Source organism: Copidosoma floridanum, unplaced genomic scaffold (genome assembly GCF_036245765.1).
Source record: "Copidosoma floridanum isolate Cflo_tuat_1 unplaced genomic scaffold, Cflo_Japanese_pri ptg000013l, whole genome shotgun sequence".
NCBI lineage: Eukaryota > Metazoa > Arthropoda > Insecta > Hymenoptera > Encyrtidae > Copidosoma > Copidosoma floridanum.
Genome location: NW_028321890.1, coordinates 23086057 through 23108464, shown reverse-complemented (window position 1 = coordinate 23108464; position 22408 = coordinate 23086057). Strand labels below are relative to the sequence as shown.

Sequence of the window (22408 nt, the reverse complement as noted above, 5' to 3'; positions counted from 1 at the left end):
AATAAAAAAAGAAAAGGGAAAAAAAGTCCAGACGGGCGTTACTCTCGAGTACACCTACATACTTTGCACTCCATCACAACCATAAATAAACACACCGCTCGCAAGCTCATCTTCTTTTCTCTTCCGCCTCTGTGACTATATACACAGCCGTTCTCGGGGCCGCCGACACCGCCCATATCAACCGCTCAATTCATAATGACCTCCCGAGGAAAAAAAAAGGAGACCCCCATCGCTTCCTACTTCCCTCTCCCCTTCTTCTGTGCGGAACATGGTCTTTTTATTTTATTTTTTTTTTTTTTTTATCGCGCTTTTCGCATCCCCGGATGCCGAGGACCATCACATAAATAATCCATACGCCATCGTTCCTTCTTTCGTCATCTTTTCCGCGACATTCATCGCCAAATGATAGCTCAACGATTACAATTACTCCTTTATTTCTCACGGAGCGTTTTTCCTACGATCCTACTAATGATTTTTCTGCAGTTTCATAGCTGGAAAAATCGCCTGTCAACTGTATATAGGTATCTTAAAAATGTTGATCCAAAATATGTATTTTTTTTTTTTTTTTCATTAAAATTTTATGGATATATACATGTGCGTACGTAGGTATACAATTGACTGATGTATTACATCCGTTACGGCCTACTTGCCTTTAAATTTAGGTAGCTTATCGGCACGTAAATATATATATATATTATATACGTACACGTATAGATCGAAAATTGACTGCGTGACGTACGTTAATCGAATAATCAATATCCTCGGTTAACTCATTCACCACAAGTTTTTGTACGATTCACATTGTTTATTCCCTAATTTGTGACGGAGGCAAGGTACTCTCGTTTATCTATAAAAGAGAAGCCTATAATGTATTTTTGTAACATGTATTTTTAAGTACAAAAGGTACGCCTGCTTTTTTCAATTGTCACAATGAATTTGCAGAACGAGGCCCTTGACCCACTTTGACGTGATCAATGTATTTTTTGTTGGATCATCTGCCCATTAACTGTGCTGTTAGTTATACCGCGTGGACGTGCCCAATGAAGGTTATTTTATTTATAAATGCCAAATAAAAAGCAAAATCTTATATGTTGCTGTCTGTGAACAATCCACATACAAATGACTTTGTATTTAACCAGCACCTAATGTCCATATTAGAGAGACGCATGCACATTGAGTATCGAATGGGAATTTACAATGGATGGTTAATCAATTATCGCCTCCTCACGAGGGATTCACGATGAGTGCATGGCAGGCGTTGCGAGATTAGTTGCTAGTATCGTAGCTGTTTAGCATTAGGTGTGTCGATGATATGTAACGTTGAGGAGAAAAAATTTCTTTTCATTCAATCCCACGTGAAAAAAAAAAGAACTAAAAGCTTTCTGAGATCTTGAAAAGACAAATTTTAAAATGTGATGATTAAAAAATCTTTTGCAGTTACATTTCAATGAAAAAATAGTCAGTGAAATTGAAAACGATGAATATAAAATAAACAAACTTCCTTTTGTACAATGGGTAATTCCAATAAAAGAATCAGCAAACACACAAATTTTTTGAATCTTGTATTATTTAAGAAAATTGGTTTACAAAATATTACAAAGATCTTTGAAATCTCTCTCACAACTGTGGTTTTTGTTTTCAATGACCAAGTAATACAACTTTTTGGGACAATTCGTTCACTCGCTTCATACTTCTGTTAGAGCTCACCCTAATTTACAAATGTTTTTTATGCGAAAAAATAAAACCTTTGATAAAAAAACCCCATGAATTATCAGACCCGAATCTATTTGTACATATCACTGATGGTTAAATAGACAAATTTCATAAAAAAATTAACAAGCGCGTGGTGTGAATAATCACATGTAAACATAACGAACAGCCCACCTATTTCCACACACATTCCTATTGCTAAAGAAAAAGAAAAAAAAAAAAATTTCTCCCATTCACCGTGTCCAACTGCACTTGTTATTAAACACCGATGGTCGAAAATTCGCATACGTTCGTCAACCTGCACGTCCCAAAAGAGTAGATGGGCCATTCTTGCACCCGAGCTTGCCAATACCAGCACAATAAAACCCCTCTCTCGCGGACCCAAGGGCATAAATATCCTCATTAAAAGCGAGCGAGCGAGAGAAAGAGGAAGCCGAAGCGGGCAATTAAGCTCGATTACAAGCTCACTCCGGCGTTTGCGTATGAAATGGCTCGTATACGTGTATACATACATGTAAATATGCGTGTTGCAGCCACTCGAGAGATGAATCAACACCGAGGACGAGCATCATCCCGCGCGGCATTCCGGGGCTCATCTCGGGATTAACAGTCCGGATCTACGCCTAAAACTGCGGTGGAGGAATATATTGGCGAACCAACGGGGAGCACGATGAGGAGGCGCAAGCACAAAGCTCCATCTCTTTGATTGAAAAAAAAAAAAAAAAAAAAAAAAAAAAAAAACGGCACGATAAAGCCGTCCGCGGTCACCGGAGGAATCACGGGGGCGAGCGTTAAAAAAATATCGAGGAGGAGGGGGAGGGGCGACGACACGATGATGGAGCCGTTGGTGCGGGTGTCCGAGTGCGCGCGCCCGAGGATCGAGATAGTGCGGGTGCCGTCGACGGAGCGCGCCGGTTTCCGGCCCCTCGACGGTGTACAGCTGAGGGCGGCTTACAGCCACGTGCGCGTCGGCACCTACTGCCCCGAGCCCCAACGGCCGATTGCCAAGCCTGAAACCGGCGCCACGAGGAGGACCGAGTCCAAACCGCCCGTCGAGCTCCAGGCGCGCAAATACAAAAAGTACTTACACTTTCATTGCCAGTGCCAATAATAATAATAATAATAAGGGGTTTTGTGCTTTTTTTGGAAAAAGGTGACGACAGTGGATGCTCGAACAAAGAGATGCGCGTGCAACTACATTTTAGACCATACATTGATTAACGCTACGCGCACAGAAGCAAAAATATCATGTGTAAACTTGTTTGTGCTCCAAACAAGTGTTAATTAAGGCATTCGGGTCTTTGGGGAAGATAATCGAGGGTCCACGTGTGCAATTTCACTGTAAAAGGCACAAAATCCTCAATTTAATCATCACTCGAGTGTAAATATCCATGGCATAAATATATTGTTATCCATAGAAACTTGGGACCAGTGTCGAGACTGCTTAGACGTCGCCACCACGCGACGAGCCTTGCGACGAAATCCTGTGATAACATATACAGCGTGAACAAGACGCACAGCTTCTTCGATTGGAAACACGGCCACGATCAAGGTAGACCACTGCATTTTTTTTTTTTTTTCCTCCTCCTACGTGTTTACCCGACTCATGTACGCATTGATATGTCATGCGCTTTGATTTGCGTATAGATGAAGCGCATAAATATAATTTCCAGAGAATCTCTATTCTTTTGTTTCTCCGGCCTTGTCCAGTAATCATTCGTCAAGTTATTCGATCACGCATGGTTACTTTTTTTTCAACAAATCGAATCAACTCAACTAAAGTTAGTTGTAACAATAGTAATCAATATGATGTATTAATGATAATCCGTGTTGCAGGTCGACTGAGCAGTAGCTTGGACTGGCGAGTTGGCCGTAGCATAGACAAAATAAACTCGAGTAATTTGGAGTACCGGAAGGCTTCGCGTAGCGCCGAGCATCTCTCCAGGAGTGGTACCCTTCAGACTTCGAGCACCAAGTACATTTTTTACATCTCTCTTTTGTTCACTCGCTCATGTATACATCAAAAGCCATTTATCGTCTCCTTAACGTTCATATATCGTATATAATTATATGGCACACGCTCGTTGGTTTACCTATTTCAGTTTTTTAATTATTTGTTACATTATACATTTTCACATGTATTTTACGGATGTTATTTCGGTGTTTGGAGTCATGGAATTGCACCCATTGCTGTTATAAATACACATAATAAATAGCAAAACGATCGATTGTTGGCATTTTATCAAAAACTATCATTATACATGTAGTGTACCTAAATATAAGTTCTTACATCACGTGAGAGTATAACTATAATGTTTATTTTTTAATTTTCATCCGAAAAAGTTAAGAAACAAAAAAATGATTCGATAAAAACCCTTACAAAAATCACACGTTCGCAAAATTCCGCAGGTCGAAAATCGTGTCTCTCCTTAAACGCCTGTCCCCGCGTTTACCCCGACCAAACGGCAAAGGATCGCTCCCCTCGTCCCCGAGCATATGTCCTTGGGTCCAAGTCGAGTACACGAGCAACGGCGTCGACGCTCGGGACGGCCAATCGCAGCCACATACCCAACTGGAGAACGACTACAGCTTCCAGCGCGAGCTTCAGCTCAACGAGATGCGCAAGAGGGCCATCAAAGCCAACGACTCGGCCAAAGTGAGTGATTTTACATTCACGTCCCTTGTTTTTTTTTTTTTTTTTTTTTTTTTCTTTGCAAAATAATGTATTATTTTGTGTCTTTCACTATATAGTCAGGGTAGACAGTTTCCATCGGGCTGTGAGTAGTGGACCGAAAAAAAAGAGGGTTCGGTTTCGGGATACGGATGAAAGGGTACAAAGTATTGGTCGAAGCTCGTGAATTTGCATGGATATTGTACAACCCCCTTTTTTTATTCACTGCCGTGGAGTTGAAAACAGTCGCGGGACTAGATGGTCCCATATTTATTATTAGCTTGCAAACACCCTTTGACACGCAAATTTACTTGGGCACTGCCGATTTTTCCACTCCTCTGCTGAGTCGAAAATTTACTTTTGGCGAAGCGAAAAAAAAACAGCTTTGCAAATCCGATGAATTCATTACTATCAAATCAATGGCAATTTGTGACAAACTCAAACTGATGGTCACTATTTTCTCTTTTGGCCAAATAATATGTACCCGTAACCCCTAATACACGTTAAAATATATTTTAACAAAAAAAAGAGTGCAATATTGCACGGTAATCTCCATGAGAGCATGTAACTTGTACCTGAACTTATCGCGTATGAATTATGATAATTTTTCATTTTTTTTTCCGCAGAAAGAAGCAGCGAGCGACGCAAAGATGGTAACGAAAGATAAGAAAATTCTACGCGCTTGTTCGCCGCCAAATGTACAGATACGGGATTTGAATCAAAACCTGCGAGCGTAAGCCAAAATCAATAAATTTTACCTTTACACAGAGTATATTATAATATATACATGTACACATACGTAAAGGCTTTTTTTTTCGTTTTCATGTTTTTGCTACCACGTAATTTTACGTGCACGTGTATAAACATTTTCCGTGTACATGTACCTGCTACCAGTATTTTTTTTTTCTCGTGACACCCTCTTTATTATTTATAGATTGCGTATGAAGCTATAAGACTAACAAGAAATAAAGTGCCTACCTATATTTGCATATAATATACAACATTGTTTTTTTACTAATCCAAATGTCGTAGCTTAGAGTAACCCAATTAGTTTTTAGTAGATTTTTCCAAGTTATTTTTAAATTGCATTTGTAATTTTCGTAGAAAACTTGTAAATACACAAAAATACTAACAAGTGTTGTAAATATACGAAATCAGCATGCAATGAATTTCGCAAAAATACAAATTTTAAAACAATAATACTACTTACGTGAGAATAATACATTTGATCATCCGATAAAGTCAGTCTAAACAGGAACCCATGAGATGCATGGAACAAAGTATCGAAAAAAAAAAAAAAAATGTATTTAAAAAAAAAACTCGGAATTATAACTTAAAAGTATACAATACAACGATTAGTTAAGATATTTGAAATAAGTAGATAAAACCTTATGAAAATTAGACAACGTATGTGTAGAACGAAAGAACAATGTTTCAAATGTTGATGGATACAATTATTGCTTATTGATTCGGCCGTTGCATATATTGCAAAAATATTAATGATGATGTCTCTCCCAACATTATAAATACCATGTATGAAACCAGTTAGAGAAATCTATAGTTTTAATAGCAGCACATGCATGTATGTATTAATTTATTGTATCGGCAAAATTGCGGCAAATGGTCGACGATCGGCCCCTCGTGACCCTCGTCCTCCATTCATAAAACGTAATATATATTACGCTGGCAGCTTCGGGGGCTTTTGCCGGCTGATCAATGAAAACGACAACGTGCGTGCGCAAGCTCTTCCGGCTTCGCTATCCAAGCGTGCACGCATTTTTTTTTTTTTTTTTTTTTCCTTGCCTCCTCTCGTGCAGGGTCTGAATCGATGCTGCATCGTACCGGATGTTCACGTGTGTAACACATCTGTACAGAGAAGGTGAGCAACTTCTGGTACACTGCGACATTTCTTACACCATACTGTGCACTACGATTTTTTTGAGCCGAATTTTTTCTTTTGTCGCTGAATGTGCGCCAAGGACGATCGAGCTTTCATTCGACCTACAAATGATTCTTTTTTTCCTTTTAAATATTATTTATGGACTAAGAGTTGCTCTTAAAACAAAAAGATATACACCATAAGTTAATTCAGGTCACCTGTATTTCTAGCGTGAGCTAACCGGTTTACGCGCGTCACGGGATTACCTTATTTTTCCCGCAGAAAACGTGTCCATTTGTTTACATAAAAAATCGCGCGGACGCCTCTACTTTCAACAATGTAAAGTAGGACAGCGTTTCTAGTTAATAAACGCCACGAGTAGGTATTCGATGTTGGGTCGCGTCCAACTATAAACACCAATATCGGTTTTCCATTCGATGGGCTTATTATTGAATTTTAATATTTGTATGAGCGCGTGTGACTTTTCATTTGTTCCAGAGATTAGATAGAAATTGTTTTTGTACCTGTTTATTGGCTCTTTCTTTCTCGTCAAACACATCGTACATTTTTAAAATCAATTGTATATTTTTTTTTATTTGACGTAACTTTGTTACGTCTATAAACTACGAAAGTTAATTTAAAAAAGAAATGCTCGACAACAAATTTATGTTACTAATCACAAATACTGAAAATTTTTATTTAAGTAAAATCTACCTTACGTACAACAGCTTAATGATAAGTATTCAAAAGTGATTTTTCGCTACTTTTAAATAAATTACATCAAATCGTCTTTTTTCCAATTATACACAGCGTTAAATTTCTTACAAAATTATATAACAAATAATCAACAATCCTGAATATTCACTAATATTTAAAAATTTTTTGCAATTAATAATTCACTGCTCTTTACAAACTTGTTGAATGTGTCACTTTTTTTTTACATTGAACGTAAAACATGCAAACAGTTATTATTATTATTTAAACAATATTTAAGACAAAAAATCTTGAATCTCGTATAAAAGAAATTTTATTCCTCATTGCTCTCGCAGTCGGCATCTTCACCATCTACGGGTTGATCAGCTGCATTGAAGGCGTTCTTCTCGTGATAGGTAATCACCAGATTGTAAAATTCGTGGCTAGCATAGTGATTAATGTACTTTTGTACGTGACAGATGTCCTTTTCTTTGTACACGATACTGAGGTAGTTAGGTTTCATGGGTACACTGATCAAAATGGCTTTTTTGGAATCCTTCTCTTGCGGATCGATGTAGTACACGTACTGCTTTTCGGCTCCCATCAGTGGATTGAACGGCATCATCACTTCCAAAGAACATTTTGGCAAATCTTTTGGATCAACTTTTAAACAAGTTCGGGTGTTTTTGGTATTTTCAATCTCTCTCTTAACAATGTCCTCGTATGGATCCGCCGTGAGAATCTCAAACTCACCACATTTCTTGTCCTTTTTTGGACCGAGACTTCCTTTTTCTATTTCTGCGTATTCATTCAGTATTCCATTGATAACCGATTCAAACTTTTCTTTTTCGTTGTTAAACTTCTCCACTACCTTCTCGCAACTCTCCATCATCTCCAAGTCATCGCTATCAGCTTCGATCAAACTGATATTTTCAAAGGCTTGATTGGCCTTTTCTAGTTCGAATTCATAGTTGAAAATAAACTTGTAGAACTCCTCCCTATCAGCGATCAAATCTCTAAAGGTATCTTTAAACGGAAGCACAACCTTTTTATTTCTGATCATGTACATGAGGATCTCATAATTTTTTACAGACTTTTCAACTTTGAGAGTTGCACCGCGCTTGACCAATGGGTTAGTATAATCATCTTCTTCGTCAGTAACTTTTTTTGTGGTTTCCTGATTCTCGTTTGCAGGCTCATCATTGTTGAATTTTTTATCGGCGTCATTCAAAGACTTGTCAATAGCAGAATGGTTTTCGATGTCATTTTGGCTCTCTTTGCTGGTAGAAGCAGAAATGGTCTCATCGACTTCTGTAGACGACGGCTTAGAGCTACTAGGAGTATCTATGTTTAATTGTTCAGAAAGTTTACTGGTTCCGTTTTCACTATATGTTCGATTTGAAAGGTAAGGATCAAGTTTTTGTTTTTTGGCTTCAGAGGGCCCGTCCTCGTCCTCGTCTGAAGTATCGACACTGGCTTTATTATTTACACGTGAAATACTGTCGCGAGATCTTGATGGACCAGCATTTCGATTGCTATTGCTACAGCAAGGTTGATTTACATCCTCTGTATCCTCATAAAAATCCTCCACGTCGTATTCACTGTCCATATAATCGTCTATACTAGTACTTTCATGGGTATCGTCCGACTCACTGGGAGCTTTGTCATCACTGCTGCTTTGATCGATAAGTGAATAAGAGCCTTTTGACCATTTCTGCAGCTCTACGTTTATCTTTGGTGTTGAATTATTGTCTGGTAATATATCGCACTCTGTGTACCAGTGAAGCAAAGTGAGGAAAGTCTTTGACTTGAGGAAATTAATGAAACTCCTGAGAACGTTGGGTAAACTGTCAATGTCGGCCACTTCATAATTTCGAATATCAGGTGGTCCTACTCTAGTCCACTTTATATTCTCGTCTCTGACGTCGTCGCTCAGTGCCAAGTACTGATCTGTTTGTAAAAAGTTCGATAACAATGCAACAGAGCTTTCATCGAGTTCTTTGTTAATCTCATGTCCAACGGTTCTACTAAGATAATTTTTGTCCAACCAAAAATCCAAAAACGTGTATTGATTCCACAGAGATTCAAAGTACAGCTTTGGACTGGGCCTTTTTGGCCTACTTATAGTTTCAGGCAGAGGTCCGTGAAACCAGCCGTTGATACTCCATCTACTTTTATCTTTTGTGAGAACTTCCAGTACTTGATGATAAGAATTGTTAACTACCTCGAAAAACACTAGTGAGTTGTATGCAGGTGTTAATTTTTTGACTACGTTTCTGGGCAAGCCATTTTCATCTGTATCAAAAAGAGCTAATTGACCGCCGTATTCATCCTTCCAGTCTTCACTTAAATAAAAAATAAAAGCAATTCTGCGATCCTCGTTGTTGTCATCGTGACAGAGAAGATAATCACAATCGTGATACCAAGAACTGGACATGGATAACTTGTTGCTCAATTCAATTTTGGTATTGTTTTGCATCCACTGTGAAAGTTCCGTTAAAAATGTATCACGCAATGCTTTTACACACGGACTATCCATGCTTACAAAATCCCCCGTTTGTTTAAACTGATACAGATCCATATTAGCCTTTGAGGTATTCATCTGCTTCAATTCTGCCTTTAATTCTTGAATGAACTTATTATCGTTTAAAAAATTAAAGATCCTGCAGACACGAAATGGTTTGGCTATGACTTCTAAATTCTCTGTTTTGTCTGAGATCCCGGCATGCCAGTGTTTATTGAAAGATTTCTGCAATTCAATGCTGTTTACATGATCTGAGATGAGTGAAACTGTGTGTGGTTTTGCGCCTGCTGTTACCACCTGATCTTGTGTAATTTGATTTTCCATATCTATTGTAACTGTTGCTCCTTTGATGTATAAAAATGGATAATAGCCCATCAAATGCTAATCCGTTTATTATGCTGTACAAAAATAATTAAAAAAAAAACTTAATTGGAATTTTGTACATTAGTTAAAAAATATAAAAACAAATTTTACGATACCTTGGATAAAAAAGTCTTGTTGTCCAATAAAATCAGTCTGTAAGGCTTTCATATCTTATGGATTCTTCAACCCCTGTGTGGACAGTAAAGTTGAAGTTTCACACCCACCTCCGGTACTACTATTGATTATTACAGCATGCAGTTAACTGAAAACACATAACACGAGGTTTCGCAAAATAATCCTTTTAATTATGTAAACATATGATTTTCTTAGCTAAAAAATAATTCACCAAATCAATAATTAAACGAATAAACTTGTAACGAAATAAACGTAGGAAAAACTTACGCACAACGCGCACGAGAACAATCTGTTATCTGAGAAAGGAGGTGCAGACCGGCGCACGTGGTCGCAAAATTTCTGATTCTCTCTCTAACCACCACCATCAGTATACTTGTAACTATTAAACTAATTTGTAACAGTATATATATAAACACAGATCAGCAGCTGGTGCAGGAAAACTCGACCTTTACATCACGTGCGCATATTATTACTGGAACAAACTTTGGCCAATTCCTATTATTTTATTAACTATTCATTGGGGAGCAGCGCAATATATCTTTTGCAGAGCCGGTTTTCGCGTGGACGCGCGTGCTCGTGCCATTGCAGGTGCCTCTGTGCCGTTGCCTCTGCTCTTGTTGCCCGGCGGTCGATGCAGTGGCGTGTAGGAAATAAAAAAAAACAAAACGTGCGAATGATAATAATGATAATGGTAACCAACCAAACACACGGGGATCAGGGTGGAGAGGAGAGGGCACCGGTGAGTGTGTGGTTAATGATTGCGATATTTCCTCAGCTGCCATTCGTAGGAGGGCGTATTGTTGTTACATCGGCGACAAAATAAATAACAATACATGCAACCTTTATTGTGTAAAATTACGGAGCAGCAGAAGCCAATCCTACGAATGTCCGTCATGGCTGTCGTCTGCTATTTTGAGAGAAGGCGGCGACGTGAGCGCTATAGGGTGGGAGCTTTGAAAAGTAGGCAAAAACGCGCCTTTGATTTGAATTGGAAAAGATAATTGTTGATTTATCATTTATGACAGTCACGTTGTGTACACGTCACTATTTTAGTTTTTACTAGTATTGCGTCATTTTTCGTTGGTTTTATTTGTAAATAAATACTTTTTTATTACAAAATCAAAGTATTATTCAATTTTTAACGTTATTTCATAATCAGAACGGGCTACGCCACATTTCACTTTATTGATTAATATTAATGTTCTTCATATTGTTAGAGATAAATTTTCAAGTAATTTACAACCGTTACGTTTTATCGAACAGTTTTTAAGATGTACATATCATAAAATATAATTTACAATTTTTATCTACAAATTTTTATCACAATTGCAGTTTAGATACATTTTTGTACTTTGCACTGACAAACTCGTCAGCTTTAAAAATAAAATCGTCGGGTCATCTTTTATGTGGCGATGAAACAGTCATTGCTTCTAAAAATAAAAATAAAAATATACTTGCGTGGCCGAAACAATGCGCGATTCGTCAACGAAATTAATGGGGCGTACGAACAATGAAAAAAAAAAAATTGAAGCATCCACGTGATTTAAGAAAATTAACGAGCCCACACGAATTATTGGCGTTCATCGGTGCAAATAATCGTTTGGTTATTATCTGGAGTAACATGATCCTTACAGCTTGCACTAAATCAAATTTATGTCTGTCCTTCATCCTCTGTTATAGTTAAATATTTTTATTTGTACTTGTGTACGTTTAAAATACAATCATAAAAAAAAACCACGAATCGTTGAATTCTAAATAAAAAACATTACACGGAGTCTCACTCAATCCTCTTTTTTTTTTTTTTTTGCTTCTACGAACGAACAAACTTCATGTTACGCAGCAATAGTGTTTCTCACAAACATCAATCAAAAATTCAGCACAAAGGCCTCCCTTTGCTCCTTTCAAATTTATTACAGCCTCGAAGAGCGAATTCCGCAACAACTGACGCTTTCCTTCGCATAAAAGCGTTTACGACGCGTACGCAGGAATCTCCCGCTCACCGTAGAGTTCGAATAACAATAATAGATTAGACAAAAATATAGTTTCTCCAACGAAATGACTGTGCTCTGCACGAAAGCGGCTTATTCGACCTCCTATACTATATTTACACTTTTAGAGGTAGATTTTTGGGTAAAAGATAAATTGTAAACTTGCCGCACATAGCATAAACAATGTTAACTTTTTATTGGCTATCCATAAGATCAGTTGCGGCTGGTTTATAATTAATTAAATGGCTCTACTTACTTTAAGTAGTAACAATTATTTTGATCAGCGCCATCTAGCGGTATTTTTTTTTCGCCAAAAGTGGCTCTAAAATTCTGAAACCGAGCATTAGCGCTTAAAGCCATTTAGCCAATTATAAACCAGCCGCAACTCATCTCGTAGCTATAAAATGGAAAAATAACAATACATGTGTTTTTGGCGGCAAGTTAACAATCTATTTTCTACCAAAAATCGACCTCCTTTGTATTTATACTTTTGAAGATAAATTTTTAAGTAGAAAATAGATTGTTAACTTGCCGCCAAAAACACATGTATCGTTATTTTTTCACTTTATAGCTTCAAGATGAGTTGCGGCTGGTTTATAATTTGCTAAATGGCTCTAAGCGCTAGTGCTCGGTTTCAGAATTTTAGAGGCCACTTTTGGCGAAAAAAAAAATACCGCTAGATGGCGCTGATCAAAATAATTATTACTACTTGAAGTAAGTAGAGCCATTTAATCAATTATAAACCAGCCGCAACTAATTTGGTAGGTAGATAATAACAAGTTAGCATTTTTTGTAATATTTGCGGCAAGTTTACCATTTATATTTAATCCGAAAATCGACCTCCAAAATCATAAATATTCTACTTATCTTATATAGCTTATAAAATTGACTACTTAGTAGTGATTACTATAAGTACTACTATTTTACTATAACTACTATTAATGATTTTTGTTTATACAAAGGTGTCTTATGTAGGGGGGGGGGCAAGGATCAAGATGACAATTGCATTGCACACACGTTTAATTGATTGACAAGAGATATCTTACGTTATATTTAACCTGTTGTTATTTTCTATAAGTAATGTGTTTGAATAAAGCAAATATAATATTAGTGTGATAATGTTTTTGTGTCGCTCTGTGAAAAATAATGTTGATGGGTATATCCCTGCATGCCATAGCAAACGTTTACTTCAAACTAAACATACTTATTTAAACACTATACTGTTGTGATGATAATTTGGAAATGAAAAACATCACGAGGCACCACACGAATTAATGTACTTTAAAAGGATGCAATGAAATTGTATTCATAAAATTCAAAAATGTTTTTTTTCCGAAAAGTTCATGATTTCAAGTAGTACATCTTAAGGAAGTTACCAAGTTTTAGTCGTATAAATGTGTGTTAAGGGCAATGACTGTTACTTAAAAAGCCATCTGTTTACTATAATTATTAAATCATCTTCCGATATTAGTAAGAATTACATATATGACATGTTTTTGTGTGCACTTGTTACCAAAAAAAAAAAAAAAAAAACAACAAGAAACTTATACAAACTTTGGATAATCATCTATCAATATGTTTTCTTTGATTTTTTTCTAGAATATGAGAAACCGTGCGTGTTATTATCGGGTACATTTAACTTCAATGAGTTGAACTTTTTTCCTTGTATTAATTCATGCAAATATACTAACGATTACATGGCTCTACTGTAATTATTACAATTATTACAATTTACAGTAGAGCCATGTAATCGATTATAAACAAGCCACAACTAAATACATAGGTATTAAATAAAAAGTTAACGTTGTTTGTACTATTTGCGGCAAGTTTACAATTTATCTTTTACCTTAAATCTACTTCCAAAAGTATAAATATATAGGTCAATTTTTGGGTAAAAGATATATTGTAAACTTGCCGCACATAGCATAAACAATCTTAAATTTTTATTTTATATCTATTAGATTAGTTGCGGATGGTTTATAATTGACTAAATGGCTCTGCTATAAGTTACACTAATAATTAAATGGATCAGCGCCATCTAGCGTTGGGGATTTTTGAACTAAAAAGTGGCCTTAAACTTTTGACCCACAGCATTAGCGCTTAGAGCCATTTAGCCAATTATAAACCAGCCGCAACCTAATTTGTAGGCTATAAAATAAAAAAATAACAGTACATGTGTTTTTGGCGGCAAGTAAACACTTATCTTTGACTCGAAAATTTATCTTCAAAAGTATAAATACCTAGGAGGTCAATTTTTGGTAGAAAATAAATTGTTAACTTGCCGCCAAAAACACATATACCGTTATTTTTTCATTTTACAGCTACAAGATGAGTTGCGGCTGGTTTATAATTGGCCAAATGGCTCTAAGCGCTAATGCTCGGTTTCAGAATTTTAGAGGCCACTTTTGGCGAAAAAAAAATACCGCTAGATGGCGCTGATCAAAATAATTATTACTATAACTTATAGTAGAGCCATTTAATTAATTATAAACCAGCCGCAACTGATGTCATAGACATAAAATGTAAAATTAACATTTTTTGCACTATTTGCGGCAAGTTTACAATTTATCTTTTTCCAAAAATTTACCTCTAAAAGCATAAATATATAGGAGGTCGAAGAAGCCGCTCTTGTGCAGTGCACGACCGTGTCATTGGAGAAACTATATTTTTATATAATCTATTATTGTTATTCGAATGCTACGGTGAGTGGGAGATGCCTGCGTACGCGTCGTTAACGCTTTCATCCGTTTGAATGCACGGGTGCGAGAGAGATGATTCATCTCAGATGAAGGATCACTCGTCCTCTCTCTCTTGCACTCGCGCTTAAAAATGGATTGCAGATTGCTATTGACATAATGTCTGAACGCACCTTTAGGGGTACTTTTTAGTTAGATATCAGAAACGTGAGATGGCGCTAATTGTAAATTAAATCGAGCTGCGGGCTGCGGGTGCCGGCGGGCGTCCATGAAACCAAAAAAAAAACAAAAAATCTCGCAGCAGCAGTCAGTACGCCACAGGCAATATGGCAGTCTAGCAGCAGCCTTCAAGCGTCATCGTCGTCGTCACTGGGGCACACCCCCTGATGGGCCCTCTCTCTAAATTATCAAGTGTTTATTCGTAAATAATTGACACGAAAGCTCATCCTTGATCCTTTACTAACTACCAGTTGAGTGTTTTTTATTGTCTCTACGTGAATACGCGATATAACCCCAATTACGCTATTTTTGCTCTTCCGCGCGAAAAGGAGCAAAATAGCTAGGATGCATTGCGAGAGCCTCGTGTCCGTGTGAATAATAAGGAATAGAGAGGACGTGAGTCGACGTCCGTCAGGACGACTAGGACGTGGAACCGTGCACGAATAGTTCATTGCACTTAAATCATTTCGGAGCGACACGTGAGTACAGTTATTGCATTGTGCATAATATACACTTGTATATAAATAGTTTGTCTCTGCATATATTATATTGAGTAATAAGTGTGGGATCATTGCACGCATGTCTCCTTTCTCTTTTAGTACTTGCTATCCTTCTGTTCCCACCTTTTTTCTTTTTTTATTCGTTCAATGATGGCACATATGTTTTACGAGAATGAGACCCCATCTCCAGGACTTATTTATCAACACACAATTCTATATAACCTGCGAACGACGAAATGTCAATGAGAAAATCTCTAGTGTACTTAGAATGTGTGTCGTCCTTTCCCAGGCTCTCTTTTTCTCTCCCAGTCGCCGTCTGACTTTTAACGTGTCTTTTGACCCGTTATATCCTACATATATGTATATACCCGTACACGTTATAATAATGCACTTGCTCCGAACGAAGCGACGACGTTTATGATTCTTATAAAACGGAGATAGATGGGTATCGTGGACCACATGCATTACTCACCAAAAGAAATAACGGCATCTTATTTCTTGATTCGTTTGATTGAGCGCAGCGATTGCACATCTTATACGTGTTGTTTTTATTACTGTACCATGTAACGTCGTCCCTGCATCTCCCACGCGCAAAGTATATTACGTGTACACCCAACTATGCAATGTATATAGTAACCAGCCTCAACCTAGACCTCTCAAATGTAAATGAAGTAGTACTTATTTAAAAATATATTTGTGAACTCACATTTGTTGTCTCTATCATATGGTCTGACGTATCGATACATATACAAGTACCGCGTGCTCGTTATTGCGACATGTAAACAACAACTGAGAGGTGAGTCCAACTCGTACATCAGCTGGGGGAGGTTGTTGCCTCCTCTACTTACTTACCTAACAATCACTGCTGCAATTAATACGGTAGTTCAAGGGTTTGGCTCGTGTTGTTACATCAGTGCACGTATACTTTTTATGTATAGATGTAACGACGGTGAGGCAGACCACGTACAGTAATATATATGGCCAATAAGGTCGATTATAATGGCACTTGAATAAAAAAAAAATAGTGTAAAACTATGTGATGTGTACCTATTAGATTCGTCCGCTGAACGTTGTACAATCTCGCACTCCCACTCACCTGTTAGTATTACATATGATGTAAATCTCGCAAATTAGTCGACACTAGTGCAACACATACCCGTGCCAGAAAATAATTGCCAAGACTCAAATATTGCTTGAAAGCTCCGAGTATAAAAAAATAACTTGGAAAACTTTAATCAATAGATTAATTAGCTAATCATTACTTTGTTTCATCCTTACATACGACACCAGTCCATTGTTTTTGTTTGTTCCTCATCGCCTCTGCGCTTAGATCTTCGTAACTTGTTGAAGTTTTTCGAGGAAAAAAACCAATGGTTACCATCTAATATGTACATAGCAAAGAAAGGATCATCCTCTTGTTCTTACGTTGTACTCCTCGCCTCCTCTTTTTTTCTCTCTCTTTCGACTTGGCCTTGAACGGTACGTACCCAAAATATATACCTATTTCTCGAGATGCGCGCGCTCGCTATTCACCTGAGCTAGAGAGAAAGTTTGCACATGTACCTACGTATAATATATAATATGTTCCCGTTCTCCAATGCTTCGCCAATAGTGCAAACACGCACACAAATCCGCAACTAGACACAAAATATGAGTGCTCTTATTGCATCGAGCGATTGGCCGAACCTTTTTCTGCTCTTCCTCTTCTTCCTCTTCTCTTCTCTCTCGACAGTCCTTCAAAATTATCGCAAAGGCGAGCTACACGTTGGCAAGAGTGCAGCTATTATACTTTCAGCGGATTTTAGGTGTTGGAACGTGAAGAACACGCTGGGGAGTTCGCATATCTTGCGTCGTCGTGGTGAGCTCCTTTGCCGATCTCAATTTCGGAGGAACAGATTTTTGCCGATCGCGAGATCTCTTGTGCATATGGAGAAGGCTTATTTACTTTGAAATTAAAAACGACGTTGTCGACTGGTTTGTTTTTTTAGACGATGGTATCGGTTTTTTATTCCTTTTTTTTTCTGTCCCTGAAACGACAAAGAATGAAAAAACCAGTCATTGTAAGACGAAAAATCGATTCGATGCTGAAAAAAAAGGTACAGCTACGTCGTTCGGAATTTACATCACGGTTTTTGTTTAAAAACTCTATAATGAATGTGTATAGCTTGGTAAGTTATGCTTAATCGATTTAGGAAGCTTTTTTTGTATTCCATTCTCAATAATTTCACAATCAATGCCTTGCCGATTTAAATCGTAAAAAATATTACTGGGCGACGTCTTCCTTGTAGTGATTCAATACATGCGAACAATCGTGCCTTGGAGATATGAAGCTTTTTTAATATCTTTTTTCCTCTCCGCAGGTGAAATTTGCAATACGCATCCACCTCCAACCCGCACTGTTGTAGCTATCCACACGCGTACGAAAAAAAAAAAAACGAACACAGAGTCATACTTATCGATCCTTTTGTTTCTTCGATTCTGCATAATGTAGGATGTGAGTGCGTATAGCGTGTATGCTTCCAAACTACCATTCCTTCTCTTGTATAGGTACACGACGACGCGTTATAGCCTTGCACTTTGGCAGAAATATTTTGCCCCGAAGTATATGTATGTATGTATTCATAGCAATCGATAGTAACGCGCCGAGCTCCCGTGGAAACGCAGCTGTTATCGTCGTCAGTTTACACGCGAGCACAGGTACGGGGTGGTGCTTGGTATATATGAATGATGGTGTCAGTTGTACTTTGAAGTGTGGCAACGCGTGGGTAATTTCGACATTATTTAAGGCGTTTGGAACCTCATACAGAGCAATAACAACGAGTGAATATATAGTGCAGACCATGAGGTACTTATTTACGGAGCCATCTTCTGATTTTGATTTTTGTTAATGTGCTTTTTTATCAATCTTAATTTAAAACAGAGAGGAGAATTTGTTTGACACGTAAATAAATTCGTTTTTTTTTGTCGAATATACATACCAAGCGATGGATGAAGATCGTGGCTTACAAACGTTTTAATTCATGATTAAAAAGGTTTTTTTTTCTTCTTTCTATTGACCTTCTCACGCGAGTTCACTAAATTGTAAGAGCTGAAATATCATACCACCTTGAAACAGTAAAAAAAATTCCACGCGCTCGTGCATTATTTTTTATTCCCCCAGTAAGTATATACGTGCACCATCAGCGTAAGCTCATTTTTCACTTCAAACTTACCTCACGCTTAATTTCAAAGCTCACATGTAATGATGATTCTTACAACGTATAGAAAATCCATATACAGAAGCACAAAAGAACCTCCATGTACTAACGGAAGGCACGCGTTTGCTGAAAAGAGTGCGATACGAGTCATTTGCGCTGTGGCATCACGGAAAATATATGAAATCCAGCCGATGTAATCTCTACGCCAACCCAATCATTTTTTTTTTTTTTTTCTGAAAAAAAACAATGGCTCTGAAAAAGAGATCCTTTTTTTCATCCTACGCTTCGCGAAAGAGAGTAAGGAACAAAAGGTCGTATCGACCGGATGGCGGAGGGGCGCGTTTGCGGACTCAATTGTCGTCTGCGTGGCCGCCGGCCGGTTAGCATAACAATGATCCGCGGCACGGGTCTGCTGCCGGTATACATATGTATAACAGGGCACAGCTGGCATCGTTCGCCACTGCACGTGTATGTATATGTAACCTGGTGGGTTAGCGAGCGAGACTCTCCTGCATTTTTTTTACACGAGGTGAGATATCGGCATCCGATTCATACATAGATCGTCGCGAATTTCGACGATAACGGGAACTGCAGCTCTCTCTTTCTCCTTTCGATGCGAGATTCGTTTGTATAATGGCTCTATGAGGCTACTAATGCGTGCGATCGGTTACTCTATGCATTCAGAAAATTGGGAATTCTGGATCATTAGTGTATAAGTTATTGTTTTTCAACCCGAAAACAACAATTTAGTTCATTATTAACGTGGTTCGTAGTGCAGTAGGTCCATTTAATTTTAACTTTTTTATCGATCGATGATTAATAATATATAATACGAGTGACCTGAAGAGGAGACGATAGAGTCTTGAATAAATTAATACTTTTTTTCGCTTGTGCTAATATTAATTATTAATATTAATTATAATACTATAATATATGTGTATAAGTTCACGCTTGAATTACAACGTGATACTTGTGGAATTGTTTTTTCGTGTAATTTAATAGTAATTTTGAAAAAGTTTATTAAGTTCGATTTTCAATGAAAACTGGTTATGTAATTAATTATTTTTTTTCAAATCAAAAATTTTGTATACCACTTTGATTAATTCTTAAATTTAATAGTATCTTGATATTTAATTGATGAATTTCTCGCGCTGAGAAAAAATTTTGCTTTGGTAAAAAAATGTTTTGTCTTTGACAATTTCTGTCTGGCAGTAACAAACATTGTGGCCATCTCTAAATGCGAAAATAACTTGCAACCTGGTACAATACATTAAAGTAATGGACACTCTCTTTTTACATTTGACTTCCATTGAGATAGATAATTCGTTACACTCACAGTAAGTGATATATCAGTTTCAGCTGGACAAAAGAAATTCCAGACCACCATTACCGCACTTGCCTTTTAATAAAAGAAAATTTACTACCAACCGTACAGCTTCTGATTCAAGAAGTAATTAAGCAGGTACACATGAGAGTCAGGAGTGGAGTTTTGTCTAATTTATAAATTTATAAAAAATAGTGTAAACAACGAAAAATTATTATTACCAAGCATTCATTAGTTTAATTTGAGGACCAGAAAGAACAGACGTGATGGTATAATCAATACAGTAAGAGTTTCATGAATCGTATAATAACGCAAGTTCTGGACTTTGTAGGCTCCATACATCTGTAGTCGAATACAGTTTTGGCGTGCAAATCTCGATAAGAAAGTTGCATTAAAAGTTCGGTTAAAGAAAGCAATTGTATACATTTAGGATTGTCCGGAAAAATTTTTCCCCCTCTGCTTTACTTTTGCTACAATTGAAGTACCAAACAAATTCACTAGCTATTAGAAAGAAATTTTTTCAAATGTCAAAATCAAACAATGATACACGCGACAGTTCCCAAAAAAACAATGAGGAGCAAATCAATGTGACCTACAAAGCAGAGCCGGCAGCAGAAATATGGTCGAACGTAACAAGGATGCCTTAAGCTAATTGCCCACTTCCGAGCTTACGGTATCCAAAAAGTCAATCGGGGAACTTTAACGGGATCCCCGTCAGTGTAGCAGCAACGAATCGAGTCTCCGCTCCTTTATGACTGGGCCGCTCAACAGCAAGTCACAATTTCGTTAATCGAAGATGGAAAAATAAACGATGTACCATCAGCTTAACCATCCATTAGCATAAGCACATGTCAGATAACCCTCTCTCAAGACGGTCTAGTTATCTAAGCTCTCTCCAACTTGACGTTCCGTAGTGCAATTCTCCCGAGTTCGTATGTAAGGCTCTGTATATTTTAGCAGCGCACGCTCGCACATAGGTATCCCCCGGTAAGTTCCTTACTTACTTACTTACTTGCTTAATAAGCGATGGTAGTTAGACCATCGTCGGCGGACATATATTGTGTATTGTATGGAATGAGGAGAAGTCGAGCCCTCCAGCAACCAGACGTATAGTCTAAGAGTAGATTATTAGAGTCACTCACATTACTTACTATTCGTACAGTTCATCGTATTTTTTTTTTTTTTTCAAGATATCAATAAATTTAAAATATGCTCGAATTAATCGTGTAACAAACAAAGTAAAAGCCTGTTAAATAGATGATGATGTATAGCATGCTGAACCTTATAACTCATTATTGGTTTACTGGCGCGTGCATACGTGAAATCGTGCCAAAAGGTCTCCAGACGGAAGCTCTGAAAAGTAAAAGAGAAAAAAATTTAAGTACAGGTATCCCGTTCGCTATCTAGCGCCATTGTTTTCTCTCCCAACACACACGTCCATTAACTCGAGCGCTGATCCGATCCATATATGTATACAACAGTAACCCAAACGATCGGAAACCCTGATTTGTTAGTCCGCGTGTGTATTTCAATAATAATAACACCCCCTCCACAAGCGCAGACTCCGATAAACAGGTTTCTCCTTTTATCAACCTTTAAAAATAAGAACTCCCTCGCAACTCCTCTGTATTGCTTGTACACGTGGCCATCGGACAAACGGAGCGCCCGTGTGCATAATTTACTGTACGTATATTGTATACTTCAAAGTAAAACTGCAACGCGTGGGCATGGCCGGCAAATGGTAGCAGCTGATGGTAACTCCCCCTGGCGCACTGATTCGCTTTTTCCTTCCTTTTTCGGAAATCTGGTTCTCTCTCTCTCTCTCTCTCTCTCTCTCTCTCTCTCTCTGTCTTGTCTTTCTATCCGTTAATCTCGCGTGTTTCCCTCTCCGACTGTCTTTTTTACTACTTCCCCCTCGAGTATATACATTCCCGTTAATTCCTCTTTACGTTACCGATCTCTCACCGGTCGGTTGCTTGCCTTGGTACTCGACTCGCGTTTGAGCGAAATAATGGCTCTCTTATGCGTGGCGAGGGTTTAAAAGAAAAAAAGATCGTGCGCCAACTGCTCATCCGTATGCGTGGCTCATCTCTTTTCTATAATTATTGGAGCTTGCAGCTTCATTACGTGATCCAGTTGGCACTTTCTCGGGCAAAAAGATTAACGATCGGTCGAGATTTATATGCGGTTGAAGGGAAACAAACACGAGTAGGAGGAGCGAGAAAAAAAATTAGCACGTGCGACCGCATGTATTATCAACGTGTGAAGGTGATTGAAATCTTACATACAAGCGCTGGGTGAAGCAAATGTTTTTTCGACTGTTGGATGAAACAGTTACAACTACTATAGTATATTTTTCTTTTCAACGATGTACAAGTATATATTGATCAAGCTTTGATGTTTGAATTTTCTTGCTCTCCAATAGCAATTAAAATTTTATCATATAATAAATAAAATCTTACAGTTTCAAAATTTTATTGAAATCAGAGAAGTAAAATCATATGATGAA

At 37.6% G+C, this 22408-nt stretch overlaps 2 protein-coding genes across 2 annotated transcripts in view; one reads left to right on the top strand and one right to left on the bottom strand.

Moving 5' to 3' along the window:
• Positions 1-2513: 2513 nt before the first annotated feature.
• LOC106641967 (uncharacterized) overlaps positions 2514-22408 on the top strand; it is a 42784-nt gene continuing 22889 nt past the window's right edge. Inside the window, exons 1-5 of the mRNA XM_089591658.1 lie at positions 2514-2790; positions 3129-3262; positions 3547-3685; positions 4120-4370; positions 5015-5114. Coding sequence (XP_089447784.1) covers positions 2543-2790; positions 3129-3262; positions 3547-3685; positions 4120-4370; positions 5015-5114 — 872 coding nt within the window. The 5' untranslated portion in view covers positions 2514-2542. The remainder of the gene's footprint in view (positions 2791-3128; positions 3263-3546; positions 3686-4119; positions 4371-5014; positions 5115-22408) is intronic.
• Positions 6947-10813, bottom strand: sud1 (Prolyl 3-hydroxylase sud1). The gene is made up of 3 exons (XM_089591659.1): positions 10243-10813; positions 9957-10102; positions 6947-9875 (listed from the first exon to the last, which is right to left on the bottom strand). The coding sequence occupies exon 3, from the start codon at positions 9850-9852 to the stop codon at positions 7288-7290; it is 2565 nt and encodes an 854-aa protein (XP_089447785.1). The 5' UTR covers positions 9853-9875; positions 9957-10102; positions 10243-10813; the 3' UTR covers positions 6947-7287.

Coding starts and splice junctions, on each gene's coding strand:
- sud1 (XM_089591659.1), bottom strand. CDS start 9,852: ATGGGCTATTATCCATTTTTATACATCAAAGGAGCAACAGTTACAATA.